At 37.4% G+C, this 21,082-nt stretch overlaps 1 protein-coding gene and 1 long non-coding RNA gene across 16 annotated transcripts in view; one reads left to right on the forward strand and one right to left on the reverse strand.

The window, feature by feature from the left end:
• Window positions 1-21,082, forward strand: part of LOC142078608 (uncharacterized) — a 390,353-nt gene that overhangs the window by 272,742 nt on the left and 96,529 nt on the right. The window lies entirely within an intron of this gene.
• VPS13B (vacuolar protein sorting 13 homolog B) overlaps window positions 1-21,082 on the reverse strand; it is a 490,063-nt gene that overhangs the window by 21,343 nt on the left and 447,638 nt on the right. For all 15 annotated transcript variants that reach the window (XM_075141361.1, XM_075141359.1, XM_075141350.1 and 12 more), the window contains 13 exons: window positions 16,719-16,874; window positions 15,129-15,392; window positions 14,891-14,974; window positions 14,548-14,723; window positions 13,867-14,037; window positions 12,962-13,163; window positions 11,768-11,956; window positions 11,200-11,346; window positions 9,812-10,095; window positions 8,130-8,257; window positions 7,324-7,523; window positions 4,697-4,815; window positions 2,676-3,499 (listed from right to left, as the gene is read on the reverse strand). In XM_075141361.1, coding sequence (XP_074997462.1) covers window positions 2,676-3,499; window positions 4,697-4,815; window positions 7,324-7,523; window positions 8,130-8,257; window positions 9,812-10,095; window positions 11,200-11,346; window positions 11,768-11,956; window positions 12,962-13,163; window positions 13,867-14,037; window positions 14,548-14,723; window positions 14,891-14,974; window positions 15,129-15,392; window positions 16,719-16,874 — 2,944 coding nt within the window. The remainder of the gene's footprint in view (window positions 1-2,675; window positions 3,500-4,696; window positions 4,816-7,323; window positions 7,524-8,129; window positions 8,258-9,811; window positions 10,096-11,199; window positions 11,347-11,767; window positions 11,957-12,961; window positions 13,164-13,866; window positions 14,038-14,547; window positions 14,724-14,890; window positions 14,975-15,128; window positions 15,393-16,718; window positions 16,875-21,082) is intronic.

Consider the following 21,082-nt stretch of genomic DNA (forward strand, 5'->3'; position numbering starts at 1 on the left):
GGCCAGCCAGCGTGCTCAGGAATGAAAACCAGATTAAACCCAGGAATGAAACCAGTTAAACACAATGCCGAGGGGTTGCCCGGTAACCCGGGGATGGGGTGTTGCAGTCTGGCCCTGGCTTGTGGGCTGTCAGTTTTGGGAAGCTCTGGAAGGAGCATGCTCACCCTTGGAGAGCGCATGGGAGGAACGTGCAACCTGCAGCAAGGGTGACCCTCCTTGGCCCATCCTCAGAGCAAAAGTAATGGCTCCTCACTGCCGGCATGGACCACCCAACCCAGGGAGGAAGGCGTGGGAGTAAGTTGGGAATAGGAAAATGATGAATCAGGAACAATCCCTCAATTCACAAACTCTGTGCTGCATTTTACTTTGCAGAAATACAGTATCAGGTCAGGTTACCATTTCCCAAAGTATGCTTAGTAATTATATCCACTAATATGAAATAATTATGACTATATTAGCAGAGACCCATTGCATTTTCTTTATAGGCAACTATAGGGTTAGTTCTGGCTGACACCAGTATTATTTTTAAATAGAATTTTATTAACTTCTAAATAGAAGCCAACTTAATTAGAAAAGGATGGGAGATTTCCATTGCAAGTTTTGCTAATTTGAGACAAGCAATGCTAATCAGTATATTTGAGCAGAGCTCTCCAGCCCCATTCATTGCTTATGAGACGTGAATTCTTTGCAACATATGGGGCAGCCTGATACACTCGCGCTCTTTAGCAGGCTTTGGGACAAATCCTGCCCCCTCCCACAGGGCAGCAATGGTCTTGCACACAGCTAAGGGCAAAATGAGACTATATCCCGCTTGGAGCGTAAGGCATAGCTGTATGGGAATGCTGTTTGTGCAGATTTATGCATGGGGCAGTGGTGAGCAGAAGGGGTGTCACACAACCCCTTGTTTTGCACATTAATATGGTTAAAATGCAGGAGAGTGAGGTCCTCTTTCGTAAGAGACCAATCCAAGAAGTGTAACTCACCTGATGGTGAGGAAAGGACTCAGGGTTTGCAGACCGTATAAAGCTTTTTGTTTGATTTTTTCCTCCTTTTTAACTTTGTTGACACAGACAGCCTTTTGACAAGTGTCACAAACTCTTCAAAATAAAGCATCTTCTTTGCCCAAGCAAACATTAATCAACACAATTTAATCATGGTAACCCCTTTCAAAAAATACATTTTAGTTTTAGTGCTTTGAGTGGGATTTAAATAGTAACTAAATATATGCTCATGTATTTTCCTGAAGAGAAGTTCCACAGACGCAAACATTATTTCTTAGTATTTAAACTTGCTTGATTTCAGCTACATCATGAGCCCAGAGCAAGGGGTGGCCTGTGCACTGCTGCACACTGCAAGGGTAGCACAGGAGGAAAGACCAAGACCAGGCTCAGGAATCCCTCACTAGCATATGTGTCTCACCTGGGATCTTGTGGATGAAAAGCCAGTGTAACCCCAATTTCCTGCTGCAGTCTATCACCACTTATATCACCACTCCTAGACAGTTGTGTGGAGAAACATTCACACTGTGGACCATATTTGGCCACAGTTTCACTCTTAATTAGCAAGAAACGAGATCTCCCCTTTTGTACTATGGGATTTGACTGTAAAACAAATCCAAAGAAGTAGTAAAAAGAAAAATCTGCAAATTTTGCAAGCAAAACAATGCAAGAAAATAATGAATCAGTGCACAATGCTCTGGTGCACAATTATGTACACAGTTGCCATAATCAGCTATGCAAGTTAGGTATGCACACAGTGAAAGACCAGATCAGCATCTCTCTATTTATAAATACCTGAAATGCATGTGTACAATTTTGGAAACTGTGCACAGAAATCAGGTCCCAGCTATGCCTGCAGCAGAAATGGAAGCATCAGGACTTCAGAAAATGCGACCATTAGTATTGCAGGAAAATAAATCCCATGTTTCAGTGTGGAGTACGTTACTTCTGTGTGATCATGGAGGAGCTTCCTCCTGTCTCAGGTACAAATTTCGTTCCACACTAAGACACAGCAGAGACCAAATTTCATTATTTCTAAATTAATATTTATGGGAAACAGAATGTACCTGCTAACCTAATAGACTAATTGCTCACTATTGATTCTATATGGAAAAAAGTTAGTAACAGCAAACTGCATAGTTCTTGGATCAAAGGACAACAAACATCTGTGTGCCAGTTTAGCATGAAGGCTGTATGAAGAAAGACAGATTTCTAATCACAAACTGCAGCCAAAAGGAGTTTTAACAACAAAACAACATTCAGGGCTATAATTTACTTCTGAATGCAGAGCAACATGCTGAATAATTTGATTAAATGTAGTTTTGGGGAGTTTATGTGAGGAATGTGGGTTGATTCTGACTAGTGCTATAATATAAAATGGCAAAACCTAAGCCAGCTAGAATACATTTTTATGCTGTGTTCAGGGTTTTGTAAAGCCTTCAGGCGGCTGGCTAATGTTTAGCACAACTTTACAAATCTTCACTGGTGTCTGCTCAGCCATTTTATTTCCCTTCTGTCGTATGGCAGGACATGAAAGGTGTCTGAAAATATCATTATCAAACAGTGTTTGAGGAAAACAATAATTGTATGGCTAACATCTAGGTTATTCAGTTTGAGAGACAATCACAGAATCCTGGTACCTAATAAAAATGTTACATGTTATGGAAAAGTACTGACCTGCTCTGAAAAGTGCTCCAGCAGCATAATGCATGGCCAAGGCATGGACAAGTTGCCTGGCAGTGGTGAAGATGGGTCCTCGCTCAAACACAGAGAAGGAGAGAGGGGTGTGATCTGAGGCTATATACAGTTTCAACGAAGCATGAATACTGACAAGGAGATTAACAGGTTGTATTGTTAATTTTCTTAACTTCACTGGCTTGACTAAAGCTCTTGCATGCTCTCTCACTTGTTCAGGCAGTACCAGGGTAGTATCTGAAGTATTCATGGATTGACAAATGGTTTTGTTTTCTGGAAGATATGTATCAAACAAAGTCTTAATGTAGTAAACAAAGGTGTCTTCCACATACAGCCTAGCTGGTTTGAGCTCAAAGTTGAGGTCATTCACATGAAACATGAAATTCTCTTCCTCGGAAAAAGCAATGCAGAGTTTTATAAAGCAGTTTTCCTTATAGCTTTCCAAATCTTTGTTACAAACAATGAGGTTGTTCACTCTGGACCACTGCACAGTCTCATTTTTCTCTCCTTGGCACAGCAGGACTGCAAAATGGAAATTGGATTTGCTGTACAACTGATTGTCCAGTTGCAAGTCTTCACAATACACTTGGAGACTATGAAATTGTGGGAGGCCTTCCGTGGCGTCCCACTGGAACTCCTGCGACAAGGGTCTCAGGTAGCTCGTGGCTGGGGCCATGTGGAGGAAAACATTGTCTGCTGTGAGACGCAGAAGTTCAGATGACACTTTGTGGTTTGTAATATCATCAAAGGCAGCAAGACTTAACTGATTGATGAACATTTTCAGTGACAGGGTCTGCTCTTGACTTCTAGACAGGAGGGTAAAGAAGTTTTGTTACTTCATATATTTTGAGTTCACCTGGCATCTTGCTTTCTCAAAATGCTATCAGAAGAGATGTTCTGTATGATACATGGGAAACTCATTGTGCCAGTCCCGATAATGTTAATGGGATCCGGCAGCCTTAATCACCACAGTGGGTACCACCTAGGAGGTCTTCCAAGAAATGGGATATTACACATCTATGCCAGGTTTCTTTTCTTTCTTATCAATCAACAGGATAGTTTGGACAGGAACGTCTCTATATACACAGTAATTCCCTATTGGATTTGCAACAGAGACAGATATTAAAGCAGACAACAAATACAATTTTCTGATAATTCACGTACAGCCTCAGCTGTTACAATATCTTCTGGGAGCCACTACTGAAGGTTACTATTATGGATAATTCATTTCACATCACATGCAGCAAGTGCCCTCCAACGAAGCCACCACAGCATTTTTATACCGATGGCATTGAGGGCCTCCCCACCTCTGGTGTTAACTGCCCATTGCCAAGTTTAACTAGCAAGTGGGCTATTATGTACTGCTGATGACCAGTTTCTCGGGGATTAATACTTAATTACAGCGCAAATAAAAACAGTACAACAAATTCCACTCTACTTGTAACAGCATTGCTGGAGGCCAGGCATTCTGCATCTTGGAAATAGGTAGTGTTATAATTGCACTTAAATGGAGCTGAGGACCAGGTTGTGGTGTGTGGGGAAGTCTTCTAAAGAAGAGTGTTATAATCAAGTACAGTTAATTACTGACTGTAAGACTATTTCTATAGCCCTTGCACATCAAGCTTCCTACCAATTTTAGTGGGAGCTTGTATGATTACGGATGGCAGGACTTAGCTAAATGCATTTTAAACTGATGAACACATTCAAAATTAATTATGATGGAAAATGTCTTTTTTTAATGAACAGCTCAGGACTTCTTTTTGTATCAGACATCTAGCGTTTACCCTAAAGTGACATGACTTCTGAAGTTAGATTGTCCTTTTTTAACTGTCTAATACAAAGCATAACATATGGTCTAAACACATGCCACAGAGCATGCAGCAGTATTAAACAAAACAAACAGTTAAGCCGAAGTTCGTAAGTCAGTTAACACTTAGAAAGCTGACTGACCTCTCAGCTCTGTTTGGCAATGATTTTCATCATCTTTTATGTGCTTTATGTACCTGTTGAGGTTGATCTCGACGGGTCCCGCTCTTCCTTCTGGAGCCAAGGTTATGACTATTGTTCCACACTGATGGGCAATGTCCACATAAACATAGCCAAAGCCAGTTAAGAACACAATCTAGTGGAGAGAGTTAGAAACATATGGAATACTACTGAAATTACTTTTTTTAACATCATAATTTGAATTAATCCTATTAATGCCTTCTGGTTGAGATCTTTTACTCCAATCATGATACTATTCAGGAAAAACAGAAACAGATCTCAATACTTCGGAAAATAACAGCTCTGATACTTTAAGTATTTCAGTTGTACAGCAAGATAAAATTTGCACCTCATCCTTTAACTGTATAACTGAATACACTTTAATAAGAAACTTCTTCTCCAGAAATAAGCAAGACGTGCTGGGGAAGGGGGAGGTTATATGAGAAAAGAATAAATAGGAAATTTTAACTTGTGATTTTGGATTAAGGAGAAAGGCATATTCCTGGAGCTCTGCAAAATCCCGCCTTCTCCTCTGGAAAAAAACCCCTAAATTAACATTATGTTGCTATGCCCTAGCTCAGAGATGGTTAGATGAATGGCTGATAGCATGATGCAAAACACATGAAGACTAAAAAATAAGTAACATTTTGGATTCATGAAGACTTGCTTAACAACTCAGCACTGAACACATTTTTAAGCCATCTAAACTGGTTTGGTGAGAACACCTTCACAAGCAAGGTGTTTCCATAAAGAAATGGCAAAAGTCTATTGGAAAGCGTAAAATGTCTAAAAAGGCAGGAAAATGGGAACTTGACAACAGGTTTGTGTCTTGCTTACAGATGTGCAAACTTTCATTCTAAACAAGTTGTCCTTAGGAATAAATGTTCTACTTAAAAAAATGACGTATTGTTTTTGGAGCTTAATTCTGCAATATTTCCATGCAAGTTTTGTCTTTTTGCAGAATATAAAAGATAAAGGTCTTTTTATGTTTGGAAAACTCACAACAGTCCTTGTTAGAGCAAGCTGGCTTCTGTTTTCTTGTAGGGCTACTATCAACACAATGGTTTACTAGATTGTAATGACAGAAGCTATAATTTAAAGGAATGCAAACTCAAGGAATAACACAAAGATAATGGGCTAGCACAGGTAAAATAAACAGTTGTTTGTCTTGAAGAATCTTCACTGCTGTTAACAAGCCACCAGAAGGAAAAGCACTTGGAAGTTTAGTAGGATCAGCAGTTAAACTGATTCTTGTTACACTATTTATAATAACCTTGTTATTAAATTTCATTCATCGAATTATGTCTTATTCTTCTGAGAATTACATACAAGAGAATTTCTAATTTTGATAAGTCAGTTTTAATCCTTTGCTTATCTGAAAGAGGTTTGCAATCCTGCATGATGGAATTGGAGAAAAAAGGACATTTATTGAATTTTCAATACACTCTCATTATTCTAAAAACCCCTCATTGATCTTAAAGATTGGTCATTTTAATTCCAATTTCAGATGACTCTGCTGATAAAGATAGATACCTTAATTTTTGTAAATTAATAAAATTTTCTTTCTAATAGAATAAGAAGTACCTATCTGTGACTAGGTAGCAAGAGTACAAATTACTTAAAATCCTCTAAATCCCAGTTATTTCACAATCTGAACCGAGTTGTATGTGAAGCTATTAGCACATTCCTTATTTACTTATGTTTATAGTTTTCTAAAAGAAAGACTGACTGAGAAATCCTGAGGAAATTTTCTACATGTAAACCCTAAAACTTCAATAACAGAAGGCTACACTTTTTATTTGCTGAGTTCTTCAAGTAGACAATGATCCCCAAATGTTGTCTTAGCATCTAATTCCTTCTAGGAGCCAGATACTTATAAAGAACCCTGGTCTGGCATAACATTAATGACTGAAATTTGAAACCTTGCATTGCTTGACTGGCTTGCTGAATGAAACTGAACTACTTGCTATATAACATAACACTCAATAATCAAGAGCATTTTGTGATTGGTCCCCAGGGAAAACATCTGAAACTAGTATTTCTTTCAAAGAGCCAAGCAGTTTATGTTGATTCCATGTAAACTAATGACTTCAAAGATGGAAAAAATTCCCATCAAAAAGAATTACTCCAGTCAAGGAAGTTTTCATTTACCTCAAAACAGGAGAAAAATAACAGAAGAAAAAAAAAGGGGGGTTTTGTTTTGTTTTAGAAAGACATACGTAGCTTCTGTGAAGACACAGTGATGATTTCTACAAGATGTAAAGATAAAAATCCTGTGGTAATTAAGTTACCAAATAGAAGGATTTTCCTGCATCCTGTGGGATTCTTTGCTTATAGGGGCCAGAAATTTTCAGGACTGATTTTTCCAGGGAACACCAGGTTGATTAAAAAGAAGTGAAAAAATTCAGTGCTGGAAAGCCTGTATTTTTGATCTAGCTATTTTAAAAAACAGCTAGTGAAGAAGGTAATCTATATTCTAAAACTTCCACACGAAGGGGCTTAGGAAGGGGAGCTCCGAAGACTTAAATGAAAAAACCCACAACCAACAGAAAGGATATGCTTATTGCAGAGGAGCAATATACTGTGCAGGTCAGGGAGACAACCCTTTATGCTGTGAACTAGGAAATAGCTTATAACAATTTACTTGTGTTCCTTGATTGTTGATGTCCACAAAATCACTCCATTCATTTACTAATTCATCAGACGACATCACTTTCAGAAGAATGCTGGGCAACAAATCTCCTGTTTTGCAATCTGGATAGCTGGAGACTTGATGGTAAAGTTCATGATGAACTGAACATTCAGCCGGAATCTTTCTGCAATAAACTTCAAACTTTGGTGTATCTGAAATTTTATAAAATACACAAGATGAGGGCTTTCTAAAAACTAAGTTAAATCAAAACTCACCTATGCTTACACAAACAAGGAAGCTTCTGTCTAAAATATTACTAATAAATAAAAACATTACTTTTCTATTGGTTGGAATTTTATGTGTTTGGGTTTTTTTCCTTTCCTTTTTTATGTCATTAAATTTTACACAAATAACGTTCCACTGATCTTTACATTAACATCAGCATACTGTAACTGAAATTTTGGCAATATGTTTTGTGTTACATTTGCAAATCTGATGAGATTTAAATGTTCCATGGGATTGAACTGATGTCAACAAAACTACACTGCCTACTACTTTCCTACAGCCAAGTCTCCTTAACAGCTGGAACCAGGGAGACCCAAAAGCCTGGAGCCATGTAAGTTCATACTCCTGACCTCACGATTAGCTTTCAGGCTTCAGTATCTTCCAGAGTCTCTCACTTCAAGGCAGACCTTTATGAGGGCATCAAGTTCTCATTGTAACCAAAACACAAACTGAACTCAACTTTGTATTGAAGGTACAGTAAAATAATTCATACTACAACAGTGCACTGTTTCTAATTACTGCATACTACATACCTTTGAAGTTCTCTTTTACAAGCAACGGAACGGAGCATCTATTGTGGATAATTATACGAGGACTAGGATCTTCTGTAAGTGTTAGGTACGTCACGCCAAGATGCTCTTGATAAGTCAGTGCTATAGCTCTGAAACAGAAGCAGATATACTTGATTATCATGTTTTGGATGAAATCTTTATGTATTTTTACTCTGGACAATTAAAATCATTCAAAACTAGCATCTGTAAGATTCTTTATGATCAAGTTCCAATTCTATAGATATTTATATACATTTAGGCAAGTATTTATCTCCACTGAGAATTATATTTAAACAGAAGAGCACGTGGAAATAGCACAAAAAACAACATTAAAGAAGAAATCACTTCATAGAGACTACTCATGAGTCAAATTGAGCACGTGTGTTTGCAAGATGAGACCCCTAGCCAGAAGAGATTTATATTAAATTAAAAGCATGAGATTGTAGGCCCAAATTTTCAATATAAATCTTTAAAATTTTCCAGAAGAATTTGCATGCATACTTCTCTGATACATATTAGAGATATTTTTAACAAATACATAAACTTGTAACTGACTGCTCCCCTGGAATGATCCACATTGCTATTGCCCTTTCAAATGTTAATGTTATGGATCACCACTAAATAAATTTCCAAAAATGAAAATTAATTTAGTTCTATTCATTAGCTACATAAAATGTCTTCACACATAAACACAAATTCTTTTTTTTCTTGTGCAAATTTATTGGCTATTTCTAAAAAACTTAACTTCTTGGTGATTTTAAAAATCCAAACAGTCTGAAAATTTGATTAGGAACATGACATCATCTACGCCTGTCTCAGAATTGTAAGGAATCCTTTCCTTGTCCTTCGCATTTTAAAATCTTTTTAATCTGAAGTCTATGTGAGAATCTTTAGTATCCACAATGATACCTCTTAGACTCCGCAGAGGAACTGTATGAGGGTTTGAATGATATCAAGCACTTCAGGCAAGAGAAAGATCATATGGCTGGTAATATATACTGATGTAGCTTCTCTAATTTCAGCAGATTGTTTCTTGTTTATACAAGCATAAGCATGAATAGATTCAGATATCAGATCTGAGAATTAAAGCTGGGCATCTGACAAGTCATTGGACTGTTATTTTTAACTAGCTGGATGCATTTGTTTGTAAGTGGAATGCACATTTGGATATTTCAAGCTTTAAAACTTGGAAATCTTTCCTTGTTGTAGTCTCAAAATAGTTTCATCCCTTTTTTGCTTTTCCTGTTTATCCTCTTATTATTGCTAAAATATATTTTTACCTTTTATAAACAAACCCTGAATTTTTGTATTGTTTTATTTCACACTGTCCTTGAACTCTTAAATTGTTACCCTCAAATTAAAAAATACCATAATCTCGAATATAAACTTTTCACACTCTTATTTTGTATGCATGTAAAAAAATAGCAGCCCATACATTATAAAAATTGTACAACTTATACGTGGTCATAAGATTAAACCATTTACAATAAAAGCATCAAAACCATCAGAAGATGACAATTTTTAAATTAAAGTAAGACTTGCCTTTACATACAGGGAGCATGCGTTACTCTGACTTTTGCATTAATCTCTTATGGTTTGTTACTAGCTGAGGCTTTACAGTAACAACCAAAGTTTATTATTCATGACTGTTCAGCGTACAGTACCTGGTACAAAATCCACTTTCACTACAAACCCCTATGGGCACTGCCACGCTCTGTCTAGGAAACTCCTGTTTAATGACAGCTGGTAGGCTCCACAGCTCACAACTCCCAGTGCAACCGCCTGGACTGAAACTCAGCAGCATGCGTTTTTCAGTAAGAGGCGCCCCCGAAGTTAAGGGACTGGTGTCCGACATCAGGTCCCAGCAGGGCACAGCGCTCAGCGTCTCGCTGGGTGGTGCCCCAGCTGGACTGACGCTGAACACAGTACTGTCTGATGAGTGGAAGTCCTGGAAAGAGAAAAGATGGTGGTAGCACGACATGCTGGCTCCTAACAGGAAGTTTATTCATGTTGATCTTGCACAAAACAAGTAGTCTCAAGTAGCCAATTGACCACAACTAACTAAAAGTTGCACTAAGTCCATTGCATTAAAAGCTATTTGGCCAAATTCTGTCTTCAGGTATACTTATGCAGTTCACTAAGCACAGTTATCTACAGTCCACTCTCAGTTGCCAACGTAACTCTACCAAATGTTACATCACCGTAACATAACTGTGAGAAGAAAATCCACTTATAGATACAAAACTAAGAATGGATTTTAGCCTCAACATTCTTCCAATCACCCATCCCGTAAGACTGCCACAAAATGCGCAATGCATAAATGTAGATACTGATGTGAAGAAAACTAATGCAGAAGGAAAACAATATAGAAATAGGGAGCTTTAAAAATTTATCTGCCAACTCCTCTAGCAAGTTTGACCCTGAGAATTCTTTCCACATATTTTACTATAAATGTAATCTTCAATAAATATGTATAAATGGTTGATTAAAATATATTGACCATGCATACATTTTGGTTCCTGTAAGCTAGTCCTTAAATATACTGTGCGATTATTAGAAAACTGATATTCACGATTTGATGCAGCTTGCTGAAATACATAAACTTTGGGCACATCTCTAGTTCTGCAGCTTTGTTCAGATAACTGGAATCTTCCCAAAAGGATAACAAAAAGTTTTCAGCCTGCCAGGCCAATATACCTCTTTTACATGCAAACTCAGTAAAAATTCTGAGAACAATTTCAACAGCTACTACGGATTACGCTGCCTGTTTTACAGAAATGGCCATTAGCAGCTGAACAGATGGAGAACAGGCAGAACTAATTCTGCAATGTGCAAGAATCTCCTGCTTTGCACAGATTTCTGATCACAGTTAATTACTGGAGTTGAATTTACCCAGGATTCTGTATTTTAAATTAAAATGATATAAAATACTTTATCATTATTATGTCTAAAGATTTCTGTTCAAGCTCTGCTATATGCAGTTGAGACCATACAAATCTAAACACTCAGGTACCGCAGATGACAAACAAAAACAGTATCCACAGTGCTTTACCTCTTCTTCTGAGTGGGGTTTGGAAACAGAAAGCTGTGGCCTATAATAGATTTGATATGATGTATCATTGATTATTGTTGTCTTATCTTCTATCTGTAGAATTTGTATCCCTTGTCGAACCATTGAAGAAATGCAGAATTGACACAACTGTAAAATAATAAAAACAATGATGAGGTCACACAAAAACCACAAAAGGTATTGAAATACAGTGACAGAACTGCCATTTTCTTTTTAACTGTGGAAATCCTGTCTATATTCATGCACTTCATAACTGGAGCCACATCACGTACTTTTGAAGTTGCATCTGTCAATGTTTTCCAAACAAAATTGAGAATTCATTAATTATTTTCCAGGAGATATTGTATTATCTTGATGAGTTGGGCAGAATGTTTTTGGTGATCTAATTCTTTAAATTATACTTCGTACCTTATTTATACTCTCATTATGTTTTACATGTATTAACATAATTAGGGAGGAGCTTTCACACTGCATACATTTGATTGGTTTCATCTGCTATATGACTTTGTTTTTAAATGATAGTTATAGATCATGATAATTTTCTTCTAACCTTTTGATGACCTGGAAAAGCACCAAGTTTTATTTCAGCTTCAACAAAACCTTCTTCATCCAACGTTACTACTTCCCCATTATCGGCATCCTTCCATTTTGGGGAGGTCACATTATGAACCAGTTCAATTGCCACTGATTTGTGCACAGTATTAGTGTTTGCCCAGTATATTCCAACCTGAAAAGCTTCCTGCAAGTGAAAAATGACCGATTATCACTTGTTGACAATTCGATACGCTTCTGCTAGAGTTAAATGTAGTTTCCAGTATGAAGTCAATCTCATTTCCTCCCTTTCTCCCTCTGATACTTTCTATGTGGTACAAGGATAGATAAAACCACAATGCAGCTATGGGACTGATCCTCACAGTGGAATCAAGACCATAGTCTATACTGAGACATGTTAATAGGCAGACCTTTTTTTTACTAACAGACATACATGGGGGGAAAAAGATGGCAAAATAAACAGGAAGTATCAGATTGTCCAATTGGAATTGACAAGCTGCTGTGTCAAATTATTTTAATTCTTTCAAAAATAAAGAATATTGGGGTTGTAATAAAAAAGCATGTGCATGGCCAAGCTAACGTATGTGAGAAGATCCGTTACACAAAACTCCGAATTCAGGAAAGCAGGCATCCTAAAGAATCTTCCTTGTTTGTAATTCACCCTATCTCATTATCAAACTTTTCTTGGTAGCATACGAGCTATGAAACAACTCAACCTAAAACACTCTCAAACCAAACATTCCTTCCAGGCTGCCAGCTTCGCTACTGTGGACAACACACTTCCCAAGTGACAGGCTGGCACAGCAGGGTCCAAAGTCTATATTTGACCTTTATAGCAATTAACTTGTGCTGCTACATTATGCCCACATTGTGGATTCATTAGCTGAATCAGGAGAAGGAGAGAAGGCCGCTGAATCAGATGGCATGCAGGTCTTCTTCCTACAGTGTCTTCCAGACAATTTTTAACTAAGCATCTTTAAGACATGTTGTTCTTCAAACATTGCTATCAAGTATGTCATGCTACCCACTCAGTGGTTCAGTCAGTGTGGCAAATTGCAATTGTTATTCCTACTCCTCATCGTATGACTAGCAGACACAGTGATTGGAAAGTGGGAATCATCTGGATTAATAACCATTCTTCAGAATCAGAATGTTTAGCAGAACTGCGCCTGTTAACGTGAATGACAGTTACCTCGAAGTTGGGAGGTATAATTACTTTCCCAGTAGGTACTTGAAGAACAATCTTCTCTCCTTCAAACAGCCAGAGGTCCCACTTGGACTGATTGATAAGCAAAGCCCAGGGCAGGAGTTCTATCAGCAGAGTTTTAACACACGGTTTCCACGCCGACAACTTTACCCGCATTGGGCTATCCCATTGGGAGAGTTGTTCATTGCTGTTCAAAAACAAATAAACAAAAAGATAAAGTCAAAGGAATAATGAATTCAAGATTACAAATGATAAGCCGTCATTTTCAGAAATTTGCAAGGCTTTTCTGTTTTGAAATAGAAAAACAATCTCCTCTTACCTTATCATTCTGCAACATACTGAGATGCTGTCAGACAGATCTAGCTACATGTAGGCTATAAAGACATATTTTTAACTGCATAAGCTCAACCTAAATTTGGTCAATTAAAGAAATGCCTTAACAGAATTACCACTCTCCTTCAGAACTAAACCTGTGACATTTGTAGTCATAAAATGACATTTCAATTTTTATTTTCAGCAACTCTTCCTACAGCAACTCCCTTGTTTCTGTACTGAAACAAACAGCTACTGAATAAACAACAGCCTCTAGAGCTAAAGTAGGTGCATTTTTTTCAGTTCCATTTTTTTAATCCTTGCTGATGCAATCTTTTCAGTGTAATCAAGGACAGCTCCAAGGCTGACCTCAATTTTTTCCCACCTGCAACAGATTCTGCAGCTTACATAAGGGAATCATGTAATTACTGAAACCATATTCAACGTTGATCACATATAGTCTTCTTGAACATGATTTCAGTTTATTTTATATATAACATATATATATAATATAAATGTATATTCAATTTATTTTCAGTTTCTGCAACAACCATGAAAAAGGTTTAGCAAAGAATTACCTGTCTGAATCCTTCCTATTATATGGCCATGCAGGCTGGGGAGGATTAGCAGTGCCATAAAACTCAGACAGTATTTGGTTGACGTTGCCACCTGGATGGGATTTAGTTGCTATCTGTTTAATTAGCGTCGTTGAGATAGGGACTGCGCACTCTGATGGATCATCTTCCTCCCTGTCATTGAAAACAGATTCAGTCACTTACACAACAAGATCAAGCACTAGCCACACTAACATTTTCTTTAATGAAGCCTTCCAAACGTACTCTGCAGTAGGAACACTCTCAAGGTAATCATGGATGAATCAAGTTACAGTGTCTAACAGGTTCCTGAGCATTAACTGACATGCATGAATTTATTATGACACTGTAATGACCTTTGTGTCTGAGACCCTAGAAACTCTTCAGTATTCTCAAAAAACATTTCAAGATCATTTAGGAATTTATTTTTCAAAACACAAAAATGTGGACTACTTAAGCAAAGAAATGCCAATGTGCTTAGGATAGTTATAACAAATTTAATATTTCCTATCATATCATTTCAGGTCACATATGCTTGTTTTATTGTATCTCCTCTGCACATACCATACTCTTGCAAAAAATGCACCAGAAATTAAAGTTATGAAGATAAATTATTCCTTCTTTTCCATACAAATGTACTATTTTCAAGGAAAGCAAGTATTTTACCTGGCTTGAAATGTCAGGTGGTGCGTAAGATCAGGTTCTATATTTTGCAGTGCTTTCTCCTGTCCTTTCCCTGGAATCACTTGTGTTTCATTCAGTCCCAGACTTCTTTTCTCTAAGTGTATGATAATTGGGTCTGGAAGATGGCTTCTTACAATGAAAAGAGGGCTGAAAACAATCTACAAAAAGAAAAGAATATATCAATTTAAGGATAATTTTATTCCAGTATTACAACTGTTGAAACAAGCTATTAATAAATCTTTAAAGTGGGTCATTCTGCCCTTAATTTATTATATGACATGTAAGGCATAAACATTTAGATTCCAGAGGCATTAGATGTACTTACTAATCGTTGCTGCACATGAGAGTTGGGCTCTAAAGTCAAAATTGTGCACCACACATATGTAATTGAACTCTTTGAAGATGGTACCTGTATGCAGAGAGATCAGCAGCATTACACTAAAATTATTTCAGGATTATAATGTTCAACATTTCATCATATCAAATAGAAGTCTAAATGCAAAGTCCCCAGTTCTCTCAGACATTTTTTATGCTATATTCCATATACCTATTTCTAGTCATACCTGAATGACAGTGCTGTGTTCTGTATGTTTAGAACTTAGACATACATCTCGGGACCAGTCTTCATCTCCTGTAGCTTTCACACTTAGCTCGGTGAGCTCATTGTTTTCTAGGACATATGAAGGCAACTTCTGCTTGGCTGCAAGGCAGTTGATGTGCTCTTTAACAACGGCCTGTCCATCCTGACTAATGTAATGCTGAACCACTTTCAGTTCAATACTTTCGGAAAGGTAACTACAGACTGTCTGTCTTCCACAGATTAGGATCTAAAACACACAAAAATATGCAGCTCATATATAAACAATTGTGAAAAAGAAAGATCAAAATTGAATTATAGAGTGAAAACCTGTACAAGAATAATCTCCCTATTTTAGGTTTTCCCAAGCACTGCTGAAGGCACGGAATGGTAAAACATTATTTTTATTGGCCAAATGTATGTGCAATTTCATAGCAACCTAGACATTAAAATGCTTGAAATACTGCTAAGGCTGTATCCGGGCTTGAAAGAAACATGTAACATATCCACTTTCGTTCCTACTGAACTCAGCAGTACCGCCCACGGCTGACATAGCTCTGGTTTAGATTTTAAGAGTACTGTGATGGTCTCTGAATGCTGAGCCCTTTCTGAGCAGACACAGTGATGTACTTCTGACACCCCACATTCCCATCACAATCCAGCGATCCAGACCTTTCAGTACGTTTGCTGTTTTAAAGCTTATAATTCCATTAAATGTCTGTACCATATTTCTGTATTTAAGTGCAGCCACCTAGAAAATGACCAAATTAGACTCAAACTTGTTGCTCTCCATCATACATGAATTGTTTTATCATAGAACATATATCTGACTTTTTCTACGCTATACCAAGGAACAGCATTGCACGTGTATTTCCCTGCTGCAACCATCTTCATTTGCTTTTCATTAATGAGGGTGCACGCCATAGCTACAACCTACCAAGCATAATCTCAGCAGGGCTTTCAGTGACGCCAGGCACTGTTCTTGTCTGATCAGCTGTATTTCTGTTGCGCAACATAAGGCGCTCTGCCATATCCATGAGTTGAACGTGTTATGTCCACCACATGCTCTGGCTTCTGCCAATGCAGGCAGAATGACTGCAGTGTTATTACAGATCTCTTTACAAAGATAGTATGTGAAAAGTTACTGCACAGCAGCCCATTTTCAAATGTTAATTTGGTCATTACTTCTTTCTCTTTTAACAATACAAAGGCCTGAATTACAACCCACAATAGGACATGAACAATTTCTTAAAAAAAATATAAATTCTGCTTCTCAAGAGCTTAAAACATGCAAGAGATTGCGTAACTTAGCACTGTCAGAACTTATAAACCACGCAAAGGGATGTTTACTGGAACATGTGAAATACATGGTGGTAATTGAGCTTTTAAATGCTAAAATCCATACCAAAGTGAAAAAAGAGTTGTAAAAACTCCAAAAAATGCCCCCTGAAGACTGTTACATCTGTTTTTTTGCAGATCCCAGTAGGACAGAATAAATAATAAGGTGACTAATTTGTGAATAGGTAACAGTTTAAATCACTCATGTTATTTTTTCCAAACTGGATCAAATACTTACTTGCTTTTGCACTCCACTGAGCTGCTGAACCTTGATAATAAGTGATGCTGTCCGGCCCTTGTACTGAATGGTACGAATAAAGGTCCCTATATTGTCCACACTGAATGGTTCAGACCACCGCCAGTTTCCCCAGCCTTCAATACAGATGTGTAACAGCTGGAAAGAAAGCAATTACTACTTCAATACATAACTGGGAAAAAAAAAAGCCTTGCACTAGGTTAGGAATTCCCATGACAGAGAAATATTCTTGGGTTTAAAACTCAGCAATGCTAAGCACACCGGTTCTCTAAATGATCCATTCATTCTGTGATTCTATGATTTCAGACACAAACAGAAGAATCAACAATATTGTAAGATGGCTCTGCATCATGCACTTCTATAAATTACCTACTTTAACAGTGTATTTAGGATGGTAAAAATCCAGCACACAACTGTTCAGAAAAAAAAAAAGGTTATGTAGACTAGAGAGCATAAAATAGGAAATAAGAAATTTTCTTTACTGCCCTTGAAATTGTTCAAGAAATCCACCCTCTTCATTGCCAGCAAGGTGATATGGAACACAGGTCCAGGCCAGATTTTTTGCCTTCAGAATAAGACAGAAAATTACAAATACCCTTCCCTTCAAAATAAAGAAGGATGCAAATCTATTTGTATGTATCCTTGTACAGCTCACATATATATGTGTGTTAAATGTAGAACTTAGCATATTGCTGAGAGATGGGAAACGTTTCATTTCTTACACAAATGTGGTGGCAAGTTCAAGCTTGACTGCATGAGAAGAAATTTAACTGCATAATTATACTCCCTGTGTGATTTATTCCGGAAAAGGAGTGGCTTTTTTCCAGTTTAACTTAAATCACTTCCAGAGCAATATAGCCTTTCATCATTTGAAGAGCCTTTCATCCATTTACCCACCATACGCACTTACCTCTATCCCATGGAGATTCTTTAAGCCAGAGTAGCGAAAATTGGTACTGTTCCATGTAGGTCAATGAAGTTACATAAATTTACGCCAGCTGAAGATCTGGCTATTTAGCTCTGTATAGATCTTTTGTGGCTGTGCAAACTTAAGAATGTGAGTTATATATAAGGGATCAAAGCAATAAGCATTCTGGGTAAAATTTATTCTTTGCAGAGGGCCAGCACAGAGCCTAAGCATCACTTAAGTCCTTTAAAACAGTTTTATAAAGGCCTTGTGGGAATTCTGTCTTGAGGGTTGAATTTCACTCTGATTTTGGACATCTGTCATTAATTAATTTAAGTAATTGAGAACAGAATCAGGCCCAAAGTTTGATTATTTACACTAGCAAAAATTGAAACTTGTAAATATTATGTTCTCCCATGATTTGTTTCGAGAAAGAGATAGCACTGGCCATGGGTCTGGCCAGTTGGACTTAGTGAATGGCTGGATGTTGGGTTTTTTTCATTGTTTTAAGAAACAACCGCAGCAACAACTTTCAAAGATATTACAACTCAGTAGCCTGTTTGCAATTTGTGGTATCCTCAGCACAAGTTACACACAGAACAATAACATCCATTCAGTGGGTGGCTTTTGAATTTGCAAGAGTGATGACTGTTGCATTCAGATTCAAATTAGTTTTAGGCTGGAAGCACGAAGGCTAATATGTGCCAGTGTGCACACGGGCATGCATCTGGATGTGCACATGCGTGGGCACAGCTTTATATTCAAGAATATGTTGAGGGAATCTGTGCACTAGGACACTCAAACTCACAAACAAACACGTCACTTTGATTCTTAAGTATTAGTTACAGAAAAGGAAAAACAAAAAATCCAACTGCAGTGGTTGGAACCAGTTCAGTTTCTTACAGAGGCCGCTGGGAATAAATCTCATCACATATGAAAACTAAGAGAAACAAGAAAACTGTTTACTTTGGAGAGACTGGTAGCTGGAAATGAAAGCCAAATAATGAGAAAAGGTACTAAGTGGTCAGTCTCAGCTAGAAGGCACACAAAATACGGTGTGCTCCAAAGATAGATGTCATATAAATGCCATAATTGATAATTAGTAATTGTGTGTAGCTCCAATATCAGGATGTCTCCCACCCTGTATAAACAGCTTTGCTCACGAGTTGAATGTTCCCAAGAAACACGCTGTCAGCTTTCCCTAAGCAGTCATTAGCTCCCAAATGCTGCCTTACTAATTTTCTTTGTAGCACAGTGATTAGTCTGCATTTAACTTCACGGTTCAGAAAGAAAAATAAAAAGAGCTATTACATATTGGCAATTTCTTATTTTATAAACATACTATTTGTATACTGGTAAATGCTACATACAAAGGAAATAGCCTTTGTAAGTTATTTTAAAGGTATCTAATATATTTGTATTAATGACATAATAATATAAGAATTGGGTACAGCCTATGTTTACTTTTGAGCCAAGAAACTGCATTCCATGAAAACGCAAAGGGATCTCTGGTTGAATCACTTATATAAATGTGAGATTTCCAGAAAACGTGGCTACAAGTAATTAGCAAATGACACTAAGTGATACAGAGATATATGGCAGGAAATAAAAATTGAAGTCATTTTAGAAAATAAAGTAATCAGGTGTTAACATTATTTTAGCAGCAGACATCATAATAGATGGTGTTAGATACTCAACAAGGCAGAGCTCTAATGTTATAAAACTGACCTAATACTACAGATTCACAGTAATTGCCATGTAACTCCCTTTCATTTATCAAGCTTTAAGTAAATTCTAAGTATTTATTAGACATTCTGCTTAAAAAAAGTTCAACAAGTATAGCTAAGTATGGTGCATTTACCAGGAGAAAAGAAAAGTCATTGCAAAAGGGTACAGAAAATATTCAATGGACTTCAAAAGCATTCTAACAAACGTAATCCAGTGATAAGTGGCAATTTAGAGCTTAGAGAGAATTTAAAACAGACTATCTATTGTATATGTGAAGATAGGCACTCACTCGTGTAACCATTTGATTTCGGCATTTTCTGTTGGGGAAACATATCAACAGATATCACAGAGTTTTTTGTTTTGACTAGACTTTGCTGGGGTTTGAATTTGTAATTCTGAGCCATCATGGATTTCTGCTTAGAGAGGGAAAGAAATTGCCTTCAGGGAGGCAGACTAAGATGAAGCTGCTCTTACTGGAGAGAATGGCTAGAAAAGCTGTATTCTTTATCATGTCTCTTCACAGAACGCTTCTATGCACTCCTCAGAATTTACTTAGGTTTCCAGCTAGATGTGTGAGTGAAGGATACGATCTGAGTAAATAAAGCTAAGTGTCATATGACAAAGCACGAAGACTAAAATGGGGGATTAAAAACGAGACTAAGAATGGAGCCTGTCCAGAAAAGGCAGCATTTTCCAGCTGTATAAGTAATTTAAAGCTTGTGCCCTCAAAATGCTTAGTGATACAAATTTGATTTCTAGTTTGCTTGTAGATCCACCAAAGTTAACTTGGTTTCACTGTAGTTAGATTATATCTGTCTTCTAAGTGAAACTAGAAAATGCTTTTTGAGAAGAATAAGCGTTACTGCTCTCAACTCTCAGAATCTGGGAGGAATCAAGTGAGGACCTGGTTAATGGTGTGGAAGAAGTTGGTTATTTTAGAAGATTTGACATTGTAGAATAAAAGCTGTGATGATGCAGCAGCACAGAGGAAATGGAGAACTGGATATGGGAGATGAATTCTAAGACTTGAAGTTAAAGCAATTTTTAATTGAAAAATTAAAGGACAAGGATGATCGGTATTTTTTGGTTGTGTTTTCAGGATACAAGGTGGCCCTTGACCAGGATTAGGACTTACAACAATAAAACCAATTAGTATTTGGGAAAACAGTGAATGAAATATTCATTCCGCACATTGTCAGCTGCAGCAGCCACCAAAACAGTTTAAATTTCAGTTTGGCTTCATTTTCTCATGGGACCTGGGAGATCTGACCAGTTCTACACCATCATCCCTTGTAAGACAGAACGCCAGTACGGAGCATGGGAGAAAGCAATTTCCCCACGCTGGCTAGTAGAAAAAAGGTCACACGTGGCAGATAAACTCTGATCCTCGGGGGCTCCTGGAGGTGTTGCGAGCCTCAACACAACCTGCAAAGCAGGCCTGAACCTCGCAGGTACAAACTAGCTCTACACACTGTGGAAAAGAAGAGTCTTTTGGTAAAGGAACAGTAACCAAATTATGAGGGTTTATGGATAGTATCAATCCTTATCTGCCCCAGGTATTATCTAGAAAGTCAATTACATATAATATAATATAACCATTGATTTTGAATGCAGGACCCCAAAGGAAAGCAACAATCCATTTCTCACTACTTGAACAGTGTAAAGTAACATAAAACTTTTTTTTCCTGATGTTGTTCTGTGAATGACCTGG

This window comes from Calonectris borealis, chromosome 2 (genome assembly GCF_964195595.1).
Source record: "Calonectris borealis chromosome 2, bCalBor7.hap1.2, whole genome shotgun sequence".
In the NCBI taxonomy this organism is placed as follows: Eukaryota; Metazoa; Chordata; class Aves; order Procellariiformes; family Procellariidae; genus Calonectris; species Calonectris borealis.